Genomic DNA, 15,082 nt, shown 5'->3' with positions numbered 1-15,082 from the left:
TGGTATATAATCCTCCTTTCTGCTCTAGGTAATCAGTTTAGTAGCAAGCAATATTAGAAGTATCAGAACTTCATAGAGGGGTGGGTGCTGTGTCCATTGAAGATTTTACAGTAAGTACAAAAATCCCATTTTCTCTTTAGTTCATCGATGGACACAGCACTCCATAAATAATAACTACTGGGACGTCCAAAAGCAGTGCCAAAATAAAAATGAGGGTGGGGAAAATAACCCAAGGTTAAAAAGAGCCTTAACCAGGACACAGGAGCCTTATCCGGGTCACAGGAGCCCCATCTGAAAAATAAAAGAGGTAACAGCCCCTTAAACAGCAGCCTGCAAAACTTTGTGGCCAAAGTATCTACCGACGACCAAGTGGCTGCCTTGCAAACTTGAGATATCTGTGCCTAATGACGGAAGGCCCAAGAAGTACTCAGCGTCCGAGTAGAATGCGCTCTGACAAGGAAAGGTGGAACCTGACCTTTAATGGAATAGGCCCGAGTCACCGTCTGCCTGATCCATCTGGAGATGGTAGCCGAAGAAGCAGCCAGCCCTTTCCTTGGTCTGTCCGTAACCACAAAAAGCGAGTCTGACCTCCAAAAAGGACCCAGTGGCTGCCAGATACAACTGATTCGCACGAACCACATCCAAGGTATGCAACGAAAATTCCCTGGGATTAGCCAGTTTGGGACACAAGGAAGGCCACACAACGTCCTCATTCAAATGGAAGTCAGACAACTTTGGGCAGGAATGATGGACAGGGAGGAAGAACCACTTTATCCCTATGGACCACTAAATAGCGACTGCGACAGGATAACGCCGCCAATTCCGATACCCTGCGGGCTGAGGTAATATAGCCACCAAGAATGTCACCTTCTGGGATAACGTAGGCAATCTCCCGAATATTCTCAAATGGAAGCTTCTGGAGAACCGAAAGTACTAAATTGGTGGAAAAAAAGATTGTACAGGTGGAGCCACATGTCGAACCCCCTGAATGAAGGTAAGAACTAAAGAATGCGTGGCTAGGGTTCACTGAAAGAAGATTGCCAGGGCAGACACCTGGCTCTTGATGGTACTCAAGGCCAACTTCTGATCAACGCCCTATTGATGAAAGGTTAAGATCCAATCCACAGGAAAGGATCGAGGGCTGAGCGCCAATTGACTTACACCAAGAAATGTACGCTTTCCACGTACGATGGTATATCTTGCTGTTAGATGACTTTCTTGCCTTCATCATAGTAGGGATCACTGAGCTAAGCCATTAAAACCAGAAGCTGTAAAGCAGTATGGTAGATCAGCCCTTGGGACAACTGGTCTTCTTGAGGAAGCCCCCAAGGGACGTTTATGGCCCTTGATATCTCACAGGAATTGCGGAAGAAGCCTGAGCCGAGGATAATACTGGCCTTACTGTGGCCCTTGGACGCCTGCGGACTCTACCAGAGGAACCTGTGATCTCACCACGAACCTCGGTATTCCTCTTGTGGAGCCAAACCTGCTAAAGGAGCTGCATATAGGACTATGCAAACAGAACTGTCTTGAAGGTGAATACCACCAGACTCAGAACCTGTATGCAAAATGGGAGAGCGAACTATCTGTGTAAAAGAAGCTGGTGAATCACGGCCTGTGGTTCCTGAAGTTCATCCAGAAGAAGGACCACCCTGGTCAGAATTAGAATCAGACCTAGGTAAATCAATTCCCTGGACAGGGATATGGGGGACCTTAGGTAGCTCGGACATCATCTGAACCTTTGCAGGAATTGAATCCGCACAAGGAGACTCAGGACCTAAAAAACCTGAAAAAGACAAGCTTTGTCCTCCCTTTCTGGGTACCCCCAAAAGAATAACTTTGCGGATCCCCTTGACGCTCATGAAGAAGGTCCATGAGGCTGGAAACCAGCAAAGGTGTACCCCCATTCCCAATAATGGGTGAGGGCAGACCTTCATGCTGAAGGGGTCTTGTCTGCGGGTCCGGAGAAGCTAACTCTAGGCTCACTGGACCAAGGATGCTTGGAACCTCCCAGGGAAGTTTTTAAAGATCTTTTGCCCTTATTCTCCATCCCAGAAGCACAAAATAATTTTCTATGTGCTAAGAAGGAGGGCCCCTGTCTGTGACGAGGCTCCTTCCCTTTCCTAGACTATGGCAGGAAAGTACTCTTCCCCCCGTGATACCCTTAATGATGTCATCCAGGCTCGCCCCAAACAGGCGATCGTCTTGAAAGGGTAGATCAATGAGAACTTTCTTAGAGGCTTGGTCTGTGGACCAATTCTTAGGCCGCAGCATGCACCTAATCACCACCAATGAAACAGAAAGTTTGGACAGTACAGGAGCTGTATCCAAAGCTGCATCACAAATAAACTGCAGCTCATGGACCAAATGGTCTGCTAAATCAACATAAGCAGCAGGGACCTGCTCACTCACCAGGCCATGGCGCAAAAGCTTGGCCCATTCAGTTAGGGTCGGAGACACCAGGGCTGAGGCAAAGATTGGCCACAATGTCGAACCAGCCAAAGTAAACATGCTGCGTGCCACAGCCTCTGCTTTCCCGTCAGCCGGGTCCCTAAAGATTCCTCTAATGGGATCATGGTTGCTTTGTTCAACCTGGAAACAGGAGAGTCCACCACTGGTGGATTAGTCCACTTTTTAAAAAGTGACTCCTCAAAAGCGTAACGTACAGCAAAACTTTTAGGTACCACACAGGGAAAACATATCAAAATAAGGCACATAAGGAAACACCTGAGTGTGAGGTGACTTATGAGTACCAAATGACACAGCAACATCTGTGGCTACATCAGCCGCATGCTCCATTTTAAATTCTCATGCACTGAAGTGATGTGCGTCTACCAGCGCTTTTTAATTCGCTGATGCGAACATGGAGGAATCATCCTCACTATCGGATGGTTCTTGGGGTGTGATATTAAGCCCCCCCGGACGTCCACGGCAGCATCAGGCTCAGAATAAGATGAGACAGACTGAGCAGGGAAAGGCGGGGGGCGCTTCCTCCTGGGCCTTTGTCCACACGTCATTTCCACTAAGGACTGCAGATCCACCGTCAGTGCAACCATGTGAAGCTGGGGTTCCAAGGGATCTGCCATCTCCATGAGGGAGTCAGTGGGGAAGATGTGACCCTGAGGCTCCATAAGGAAAGGTAGACCTTGCAGTACAAAAACAATCTTTAGGCACCACTAAAGGATCCCCCCAGGGCTTAGGGTAAGTAGAGGAGCTGTCAGCCAAGGGACCACTGCTAAACAGACCCACTCCTGGTTGTATGTGACCCTGCGAGACGTTTAACTCACGGGACAGACTCTGTCCATGAGGCTATGTCATGACCGACCTAGCAAGTAGCTGTGATCTGCACGCACTTGCTGGCTGGGCTGGGGGGACCACTGGATCTAGATTATCCAGCCCATCACCCAGCCCAGCAGCTGATTGTAGATCTGAGAGAAAAACCAAAATAGATGTAAGGAAGGAGAAAAAAGTGCTAGGACCAGAGATCCCAGCCGGGAGCCTAGGACCTTACTTCTGAGTAGACAGATTAAAACTGATTACCTAGAGCAGAGAGGGGGGTTATATACATGCTGAGGTTGGCCCATGGGTGTAGCCAGGTGCTTTTTGTTCTGCCTAGTCCTACTCCTGGAGGAGCCAATATAACCCAGTAATTATGATTTACAGAGCGCTGTGTCTGTCGATGAATGAAAGAGAAATGCCTATTTTTATAAATACATGCATAATTATATGCAGGAGTCATACATGGATGATCCCCCTTGAAGCTGGAAATCACAGTAGTAGGCACCACTTAAGTGCATGGGTAAAAATGTATTTTTTTTTTTTACTTTTAATAAAAAGTCCCCTATGTGATATAATATTTTTAGGATGGGCTCTCTTTAATGGGACATTAGGGGTCAGTTGTTCTCTGGTCTCCTCCCCCTCCACCCAGAGGCACCAGCTATGTGGCTCACAAGGGTAACAGCACAACCTGGGATGCATGGTGAGGGGACACACCCCGGGGGGTAATACAAAGGATTGGGTTGGCTGTACAGTCGCCCAGTCTTTCTCATTAGAAAGCCGGCAGTTAGCATGTGGAGTGTAAGTAAGTATGACAGCAGTGGCAGTGAAATGGTGAGGGCCAGTTCGAACCATAGAAACCCAGTCCGGATGCGTTCCAGATGCTTTTTCGCATGGGTGTTTTTGATGCGTTCCAATGCATTTTTGGTGCAGTCCAGTGCATTTTTTCCCCCATTTTTTTTTTTAACCTTTTTAAATAAGGACATGAGTGTTCCAGTGCCTTTTTGATGCATTTTACAGAGTTCCAGTACAGTCCAGTGCAGGAAAAATGCAGCATGTACAAATTTTTTTTCTGGAACTGTTAACGCACTGGAACTGCAAGCACTAGTGTGAACTATGCCATTGAAAACCATATAACCTACCTTCCATGCGTTTTTAATGCAGAAAAAAAAAAAAGCACTGGACTGCATGTGGTGTGAACTGTCCCTTAAAGCAGAACATCAGCCAAAAATAAATAAGTAAATATCAGATAAATGAATTGCCCATTAAACAAAAATAACAAAACAAGTTTTACTGTAGTATTCATCAATCCAGAGATTTACCAAATAGTACTTTTTTTTTGTCACAAGATGCCTTTACTCTAAAGACCATCATCATTCAACCAACTTGCTCTTAGCCTAGACTGCCCTTTACCCACCCCAGCCTGTGGTTGGCCAGTGATAGAATAAGCAGCACAGTGATAAGCTAATTTCTCTGTCATTTGGCTCTCCATCCCTATCAGCATGTACCTTGTCAGCATGTGAATTTACTGGCTCCTTGTACTGGAGTTGAATATTTGGTCAGGATCAATGGTGTTGTCAATGTTGAGAAATACAGACACTTATTAATTATGCCATACCATGAGGGAGGCATGTGATTGGCCCCAAATGTATTCTACAGCAGGACAACAACCCCAAAAATACAAACATTATCATTAAAAACTATCTTCAGTGTGAAGATGAACAAGGAGTCCTGGAAGTGATGGTTTTGCCCCCACAGAGCCCTGATCTCAACACCATCAAATCTGTCTGGGATTACATGAAGAGACAGAAGGATTTGAGGCAGTCTACATCCACAGAAGATTTATGATTAGATCTCCAAGATGTTTGGAACATCCTAACTGCAAAATTCCTTCAAAAACTGTGTGCAAGTGTACCTAGAAGAACTGATGCGATTTTGAAGGCAAAGGGTGGTCACACCAAATATTGATTTGATTTGTTCAGATTGTTCTTCTTTTCATTTACTTTCCATTTTGTTAATTGATAAAAATAAACTAATAAAACTATTTCTGAAAGTATTCTTAATTTACAGCATTTTTTTTTACACCTGCCTAAAACTTTAGCTCAGTACTGTACGGTAGATATGTATAAATACTTGAATATCCTTACAATATCCTTACAAATACTGTCATGTAATGTTTTTTTTTTATGCATCTCTGTACTTATGTTAAATCATTTTTTTCCAACAGTTATAATAATATGATTATTATCTAATGAACTAATGCATGCCTTGTACAACTCTTTCTCAACAAATATTCTCAGTGAAATAAGGCATTTTCTCAGTAATCCAGCCTTAGATTTGAAATGGATGTGCTTTTTATTTTATACTTACTGTAAATTTATTATTAAAGAACTACAAAAAAAATAAGCTAAATGTGGTTTTATTTTAATAAGGACATTATTTTACATATTTTAAATGCATTTACTGTGGTAATTTAATTAACAGTGATTGCCTCTTATGCATTTGCAATGCTCTGTAGTATGTTTGTTATTTATAGATAGGTTAGTGTCATATGATCAACACTTTACACTCTCCCTATTTTTCGTTTTTTTTAACAATACTTTTACCTGCTCATAGCTAAAGGTGTCAAGCATTCCTAAGACCAAGCCTTGAATTTCTCCCAACTTTCCTTTTCCATACACAGGATCCTAAAACCAGAAAATGAACAAGACAAAAAGGTTTGTAAAAATAAAACAATTATCTTGTGCAAGGATGAGAGATAACATTTGTGAAACCGAAGCAAAGAAGTAAAAATGATTTGATGTAAATCTTTGTTTTGCCCATGTACAGGAGGACAAAGGAATGGGTTTACTACTTACCCTTGTCCCCAATGCTTCTAATACTTACCGTTAGTTTGCTGGCCCACCACCCTGTTTACCCACCAGAGAAAAGTGAACAAGTCCTTTGAAGGCTACAATCTAACCTGGTTGGAGACCACACAAGGTTTAAGCGGTATTAAACCCAGAACAGCACAGACTCGCCCAAGACAGCTGTAGACCCCTCAGTGAATGTTTGCAACAAAGCCAAGAATCACAGCATCAATTTTTAAACAAAAAAGAAGGGCAAACAGTCATTTCTTCTCCCAAAATCATAAGGACTAGGTATATCACTTTACTTCAGCAGTCAAAAAGGAAGGGGAATTAACAGGTCAGTATATCTAACAGGGGGTCGTGGATCGATGAGTGAGACCCGGTTCACACTACTCCGACTTGGGGCGCGACTTGTGTGACCTCAAGTCGCCCCAAGTCGCTTGTCATTACAAATTCCATGTAAATTAATGAGAGCCGTCTTAATATGCACTACTGATGTCGCTCCGACTGCAGAAAAGGTTCCTGTACTACTTTAAGGCGACCTCTATCTGACTTGTCCTCATAGACTTCAATGGGGGTTGCCTCTAAGTCGGATCCTTATCTATTTTCAAGCGACTGTGATCAGACTTTCCAGGAAGAAGAAAAAGATTACCCAGGCATTCCCCACAGACAAAGTCACCTATCATTTTAAGTCTCTTCAAAGTAGTGCACAAGTCGCGCTAAAGTCGTGCTAAAGTCGCGCTAAAAAGTCGCTCCTTCATGGGGTGACTTTCTGGTCGCGGTAGTGTGAACCGGCTCTTAAGTGAACCTGTTTTTTTGCCTATCACAGGATTACAAAATGTACCCAATCCCACAGTGCTTCAGGCAACATCTTTTGTTTTGTCTAATGTTGTACTAATGTTCTTAGTATGTTTGGAGATTATGTCGCCTACTGTCCCATGCTTCATCGATTGCGCTTTCATCGTGAAACATGGCATCACTTGCACATCTGCAAGTCATGTAGTGTTTCCATATTTTAGTCCAACCCCTGTATATCTTGCTTACATCGGTTAGTTAGCATTTATGTTAGGTGGGGGTGCATTTTTAAAACTAGTTAGTTTTAGCCTGCAATTCTACTTTAAAGTGTATGTAAACGCAAAACTTTGTTGTACGTTTTGGATAGAATGGGGAAAGGTATCAAGTTTATATTGTTGCAAGTACCCGCTGGGAAAATTCACTAGCTGGCCATTTACCAGCCAAACTCATGGTGTTGCTCAGCCATCCTTGTGCTATGATTTTGACAGCATCAGGGCACAGAGACTGCATGTCCCAGCTAGAAAGCATGAATGGGGCCGAGCAACACCATATGCATTGTCCTGCTGGTTAATGTCCAACAGTTTTCAAAGTTGGTTGCTGGAAAACCGAAGCACGGACAAAAATCAAACATGGTGCTATGCATTTATAAGGGCACGTGTTAAATTGCTGTTTAGTGCTCATAAAGTCATTTTATGGTGAACTTCCATTTCAATAAAAATAGTTAAATGTATTTGTACATAAAACTAGTACAATAAATAAATCTGTCCTATTATCACTCTCCTGTAATTCTCTGTCCTTGTTACTCTACTGTAGTGTAGTCTACAGAGAGGTCTCAGGAAATGGCTGGCTGCGTGTTCTGGTTATGGTGTCTGGCTTAGAAGCTGTTTAACAGAATCACAAATCCTTTGGCAGGTAAATTGTTTCCAGGTAAATTTAGCGGTCTGTCTTGAAGCAAGCTTTAAATAAAAACTAGGAGAGGGAAAGTTATACCACAAACCTTCCCATACTGCAGACTGCTGATTAAATTATTTTACAACAATTACTAATGGCCCCATGTGAGCTATATCATCTCAAGAAGCTCATATCACCTATAACTGTGATGGATTCTAGTGGCTTAATTTGAAAAGCGAAGCCGAAAAACATGGTGTGATATTAAGAGGAATTCACATCACACTATGACCGGGTAATTGGCAATCTGGGCTTCAGTAAGTCTGTACTGAGTGTTCTGCAGCATAATTGGTGATTTACAAATCTTATTCAAACTCAGAGCGATCACGACACATCCTGGGAAAATAGAATTGTTGTACTCACTATAAAATGATTTTCACAGAGTTCACTGAGGGACACCATGGGGTTACACTACCTCTACAGAAGAATTAGACATTGGCAAAAAAAAAAACTGTAGGCTAACACAGAAACCCTTCCTACTTCCAGCATGCCTCTGTTTTTATCAAGTCCCCCAATAGACATCGATATTAGAATTTGTCAGAAAGTACAGGAATTATCTCTCTCGTCCTTTGAAGGACACAGAAAGTCATTTTCTGTCGGGATGCCCAAAAGCAGTCCAACTGAGGGGTGAGCAACAGTTAACCACTAATTTGCCTCACGTGAATAAAACTAGGGACTGCCTGCAGCTCTAGAGCTGCTTGAGGACCAACAACCAAAACCGGATGAAGAGGAAATTCCAACCTGGTAGGAAGGGGTCAACACAAAGTGGTAAGCTATCACAAAAAACTAAGCCTGATGTCAGAGGACCAAGAGAGTACTCAGAACTAATGAAGAATGACACAACATGGGAGGCAACCCCAAATCATACACCGTAATGTAGAAACTGGTCTACCTTATACAACCAAAAAGATTGGAAAGAAAAAGAGGCTAACAGCAATCACTGTATTGGTGAGCATACTATAGTGATATCCAGCTTCCATGGGGATCCCACATGTATGACACATACAGTACATATTCATATTGGTCCATGATAGACCAATGTAACCAGGTAAAATTGCAATATCCGGATTTCATATTTAAAATCAAGAAACCGAGACAAACAATACACCACAAAGAAAACAGGAGCAAACAAAGTATGACACAGCTTATTAACAATTAGCAATTAACAAATATAATGGGAACATTAATTACAAGTCTCCAAGAGGAGCTCTAGAAAGTAAACCTTATAGAAAGCTAAAAATCCCAGTGTGTGAACATAGGGAATTAGTTATTTAAATAAAACAAGCTGCCATGGGCAATTCTCATCCTTCAGACAATGAGATAAAGAGGTCCTGTAAAGCAGGGATCTCCAAACTACGGCCCTCCAGCTGTTGCAGAACTACACATCCCATGAGGCATTGTAAAACTCTGACATTCACAGACATGACTAAGCATGATGGAAATTGTAGTTCCTGAACAACTGGAGGGCCATATTTTGGAGACCTCTGCTGTAGAGGATGATGAACACAACCGGATAACTAGTAAGGTGACCTAGGCATTAGTCTAAAGCTTAAAGTGGTTGTAAACCTTAGACCTAAAATATGAACCAAGTATATCCCTCTTTAGTGTGTACTTGTTTCAATTAAGAGCGCTAAGTGTCACTTTTGTCTGCTGCTTTGTTCCTCTGCTATCAGCACGAGTAACTTCTGAAAAGTTTTTCGGAAACCAAGAGAAAAAAGGTGACAGGGGAGGGAGCTCAGCCTCAGCCCTGTTCCTGTGTGAAGGGGGTGTATCCCTTCCCTCCAATCAGCTGTCAGGGCTCTCCTCACTGAGCTCTGCAGAGTTAAACTTCAGCCCTCCGCCCTCTTTTTTCTGAACTCTCAGACAAGCTTTAAAATTCAACACTTTAAACTGATGTAGAGAAGAGAATACTGCAGATAAAAAGGTACAACTTATGTAGAAGATTTATTTAATCTCTTCGTATCACCTAAGGCTAGACTCCTCACTGGGTATATGTAAGGGTTTACAACCACTTTAATGGTTATCAGAGGGGGCTCAGTGATACAAGAACCAATTTTGCACTATTGTGTTCCTCATCATATGCCTGTGTTTTATTTCCCAAGGAAGAAAGCAGTCAGTGTCTCATGGGCCAGGCAACACCAGTACATATGATCATAATAGGGTGGTCCAAAGATAAGCCCACTGGAGTCCATTGCAATTCTTTTACTGTATATAGCATGGTGTGGTTAAAAGGCAGATTCATGGTCGAACCAGATGTGAGAGTGTTAACTTCTTTATGATACTGGAGTAGAGTACAATGACCCAGGCAGGCCACTGGGTGTGTATGGGTACTCTGTTGATCCCAGTGAAATTAGTCTTAACATGTAAAACAGGATACAATGTGAAATGTTATGATAGGGAAGGGACATTACAATGATGTGGAAGTTTGAAATGAATAAAGCGAAACATTAAAGAGAAATTCTTAGCCAAAAAGGAGAAATATTTTCTTCTCTAAAGTCAAGTTAGTCCCGATTCACTTATGTGCGATGACAGACAGTGCATGTGATTCGGAGCGCACTGCTTTGAAAGTCACATGCAATGTCTGTGCGATGCAAATTCAGCCATACAGATTGTATGGCTGAATTTGCATCGCATTCGGACACAACTCGCACAGGACCCTTTTTTGGCTCTGATCAGAATTGGATCGCAAGGGTGTTTACATCTATGCAATCCAATTCCTGTCCGAAGTGACAATTCGCACTGCGATATGCAAACTGATCTGGGGGTGTTGTTAACTTTGTATTGACACCCCCAGCGATTCGCATATGGCAGTGTGAACTAGGGCTGAATGATAGTCGATGTGATATTGACTATCGTGCTGTGGGCGTGGGCGATATTCACATCGCCTAAGATACGATGTAAGGCATAGGCATTAGGCAGGAAGAAGTCTGGATGACTCACAGTGGTTGTAGCAGAACAGAGCCCGATATCCGTTCAGTCTGCCTGCCTGCAGATAGCCTAGTTCTCCAGCTGATGGTAATATGATCCTAGATTGAGGAGCTCAGCTCCTCCCTGTAACCAATCAGCGGCTCTCAGCACACTGACACTAAAGAACTGGAAACAAGCTTGTATTGTAACAGTTCAGAGTGAAGAGTCGAGTCAGTACGTGTGGGACTGGACGGATGTCATGTCAGGCTGTGTTCTTCTACCTCCTGCCACCACTGAGTCCCGATTGTATCTAATCCACACTGACTGTCACTGTCAATCCCTACAATAACATTAACCCTGGCCTGCCCTGGCTGTATGGTGCAATCTGCAATTACAATCAGAAGAAGGCTGCGCTGCTGCAATACTGCCATGATTTCCTCTCAATATCGCAATATATATGGTTGAAAAAAAAATATCGCAATGTACTTTTTTTCCAATATCGTGCAGCCCTAGTATGAACTGCCTGCGAGTTGAATGCGATGTGGGAACCTGCAGTGTATTCGCAGGGTTCCTGCATTGCATATATGTGAACCGGCACTAAAGGAATAATCAAACTGAGATGGAAAATTGAGAGAGAAAAAAAAGCTAAGCAACAACAACAATTCTTAATTTTATATTTTCAAGTGTCTCTAGAACTTTTGTGTAAAATATATGTGAATGCCTACCAGACCATGGCCACATAATACTGAAGAGCATAGTTCATGAAATATACATGAAATGGTGGCCCAGATTTCAAAGAGACTCTCTGGAACAGCTGCATACTGTAGACGAGAGAGCCAAAGATGAGCAGGCAGCAGATGAGACTACAGCTACAACCGGTGCCATTTAACCCCTTTTGCACATGGTGGAATTACTACCCAGAGTAATCTTTCTAAATACTGCATGTTAAAATGACAGACGTGCTCTGTTTTTTTTTTTTTTAATTTGAATTGTGATTAGCTTTTCTATAGACATATTTGTAAAACTGAGCTGGTGGCATGAACAGAAGCTTAATTCTGCCTGTAAACCTAAAATGCAAGTTATTTTACATCAATAAAACAGCAGTTTTAAATTGGCTTCCATGCCTTAACCGCTTGCCTACTTTGTGCCCAGGCCATTTTTCAACTTTCAGCGCTGTCGCACTTTGAATGACAATTGTGCGGTCATACAACTCTGTACTCCTATGACATTTATATCATTGTTTTCACATAAATATAGCTTTCTTTTGGTGGTATTTAATCACCACTAGGCTTTTTTTTTTTTTTTTTGCTAAACAAAAAAAAAAAAACATTTTTCTTAGTTTCGGTTATACAATTTTGCAAACAGATAATTTTTCTCCTTTACTGATGTGCACTGATGGGCAATAATAGGCACTGTTGGGGCTGCACTGATCATCAGGACACTGATAATTAGTGTCCTGATGATCAGTGTAGATTTCCCTATCATACTTTCCAGTTACCGCCTCCCCTTTTCTCATGCTGTGACAGCATGTAAGGAAAGGAATGCCAATAACCGTCAAGTGTGTTTACATTGTGATCAGCTGTGATTGGACACAGCTGATCATATGGTAAAGGCCGCTGTGATTGGCGGTTTACCCCGATCTGTGATCAGCTGTGTCCAAAGGACACAGCGATCACAGAGCCTACCGGATACACATTGTGCAGGTGCCTGGGGGGGGGGGGGGGGGGTTTCTGGGAGGATATCAATAGACTCCCTTCCAGAACTGGTCGACCGTACTGTAGCCTTTATTCAGCTATAGTGTGGTCGGCAAGTGGTTAAAGAATATGAAAATTCAACATTTCTTATTCCTGCTATGTGCCTGCTGTACCATGTATTGTATGAAAAAGTATCCTGTTCTCTTTGCATTGATTGTGAAATCCCTGGTATTCCTGCCAGTCCCTCTGCTTTCCTATTAAAAACTTACCACACTAAGCTGGAAAACGCAACATGATCAGTTTTTTTAGCTATGCTCCAATGTTTAAACCTGTCCTAAAACCCCGTACTGCACAGCCTTTCACTGGGAATCTTAGTGTGCTGCTGTTTCTCTTTATTCAGCTTAGAAAAGGGGCAATGTGGTCTCTTATAAAAAGAAAAAAAAATTAACAAAAAAGGGAAAAAAGGGTATTTATAATTTTATTCTTATATTTATACACAAATGTTTTGCCTTTCATTTATATATATATATATATATATATATTTTTTTTACAAACGATTTTATTGAGTTTTTAAAGTTTTCAAAATACACAAAACTGTTTGCACAGGAAGATGCAAGACTAGGATTGAGGTAAGGCATAAAAGAGGCAGGTACATAATAACTAATCTGCCTGAACACACATCCGCCTCACAAAAAATAAAAGGCTTCCCAGTAGAGAAGCATGCTGCCCAACAAAGTTTCCCCCTGAGCAAGAGCAAAAGGAGGGATGAGGGAAGGACAGACATGCCCAAGAAAAGAGCAAGACACCAGAAGAGGGGGGAAGTGAGCAATAGCCACCTGTATTCCACAACAGCCTGTGGTTAGAAAAAGGACGGGGGAGCTTTCACATTTTATAGGCTCCTTGACTAAGCCTGCACTCCTCTCTACAAATCTCCACATTTTTGAGGAGCTTTGCCTGTGTGAGAGCCTGATTCAAGGGTCTCGCTCTACTTCCTATAAAGCCCTGCTAGACCTTTCTTAGTGAAGTGGATGGGGATCTGCATGTCACCTTCACTGAACCTCAGAAGGAATGCAAACTTTTCTTTGCGCAGGAGTCTTCCCTATCTACAAAAAACCTATCTACAAAATGATCATGCGCTGGTACAGGACCCCATTGGTTCTGGGGGGAAGAGACAAAAGAGATTTGCCTGGGGGAAAAAAAAAAAAAAGAGAAACGTGGGGTAAAGGGATGGGGGAGGTTTCCCACATGATCAAGTCTGCCTTTTAATCTACTCAAACCATATGAGCAGTCATATGGAAAGCAAAGAGCGGTCCGAGACCAATTGGTCATGAACGACAATCCTCGGGTCACAAATTTTCAATAACTTAGCGTGGGTATCCTATAAGATAGATGTGAGCTTCTTGTGAACCATGAGCCACTATTTGCCCTCAGCATAATTAGGAAAAGACTGGCGCCAAGATTTAGCTAATATCTGTTGAGCTGTTGAGCAATAACCCCGTCAGCTTCCCCTGGGCTTTATTCAAGGAAGGAATGGGCGAATGCAACAAGGCTTTCCAGGGATCATGTGCCAGCGAAATGTTTAGAACTGATCTGATCAATATGTAGACCTGCGTCCAGAATCTTAAGGCTTTTGACCAGGACCACCAGATATGAAAAAGGGTCCCAAGTTCTCTACAACCCGAAAACCAAAAAGATGACACAAGGGGTACTTTAATTTTCCATTTTAAACTGAATGGGTTGTTTTACAAGGTGAGGGTTTATAATCATTATAATCACTTTAACTAATTAGACATCTCCCATTGTATCAAAATTATATACAAATGTAGCTTACAGTACAAATTTAAAAACAAAAAATAGCATGAAAGTTACAAGCGCAACCTCATCTCTCAACAAAATAGTAGTCATTAACACTTCATATTACTCCTTTATACTATCAACTATTTTAGGTCTTGGTGGCCTCCTTTAAAGCAGTTGTAAACCGCTGGGTGATTTTTTTTTTCTGACCTGCAAGGTAAAGCCATAGTGCATCGCATACTAGCACATTATGTTAAACTTACCTGAAAACAAAGCCTTCCAGCGATGCACTGTCATCAGTGGAGGCCGCTTCCATCTTCCTCTGTTTTCCTTCCGGGTCTGTGGACTCCGGCTGCGTAACTCTCTTGCATGTGCGGGGGGAAACACTGTTTACGGCACGTTGGCCGTTCCTTCAGAGTGCATGCGCTGATGTCATCGGCTGCATATGCATAGTAAATATCTCCTAAACGGTGCACGTTTTTGGAACCGTTTAGGAGATATTTACAGTACCTAAGGGTAAGCCTCATTATAGGCTTACCTATAGGCACAAGTGAAAGATTGAAGTTTACAACCACAGTTAAAGTGTAACCCTGATTATCATTTATAGCTCAATAACAGTGCTAACCGAATAGTGTTTTTTGTTTTCAAAGAATAAATGTTTAACAAAGGAAATCTATGGTCACAGTACACGCTTTCATTTTAGAATAGCACTGTAACAACAAGATACACAATAGTTATTTTTGACAATCCAATATACATTCACCGGCTACTATTTTAGGTACACCTGTTTGATTGCTTGGTAACAGAAATTGCTTATCA

At 42.2% G+C, this 15,082-nt stretch overlaps 1 protein-coding gene across 2 annotated transcripts in view; it reads right to left on the bottom strand.

Moving 5' to 3' along the window:
* VPS8 (VPS8 subunit of CORVET complex) overlaps window positions 1–15,082 on the bottom strand; it is a 424,969-nt gene that overhangs the window by 114,444 nt on the left and 295,443 nt on the right. For both annotated transcript variants that reach the window (XM_082262330.1, XM_082262329.1), the window contains one exon: window positions 5,883–5,963. In XM_082262330.1, the coding sequence (XP_082118456.1) occupies window positions 5,883–5,963 (81 nt within the window). The remainder of the gene's footprint in view (window positions 1–5,882; window positions 5,964–15,082) is intronic.

Source organism: Pelophylax lessonae (assembly GCF_965119305.1).
Source record: "Pelophylax lessonae genome assembly, chromosome: 6".
Lineage (NCBI taxonomy): Eukaryota > Metazoa > Chordata > Amphibia > Anura > Ranidae > Pelophylax > Pelophylax lessonae.
This window is presented reverse-complemented; position numbering and strand designations above follow the sequence as displayed.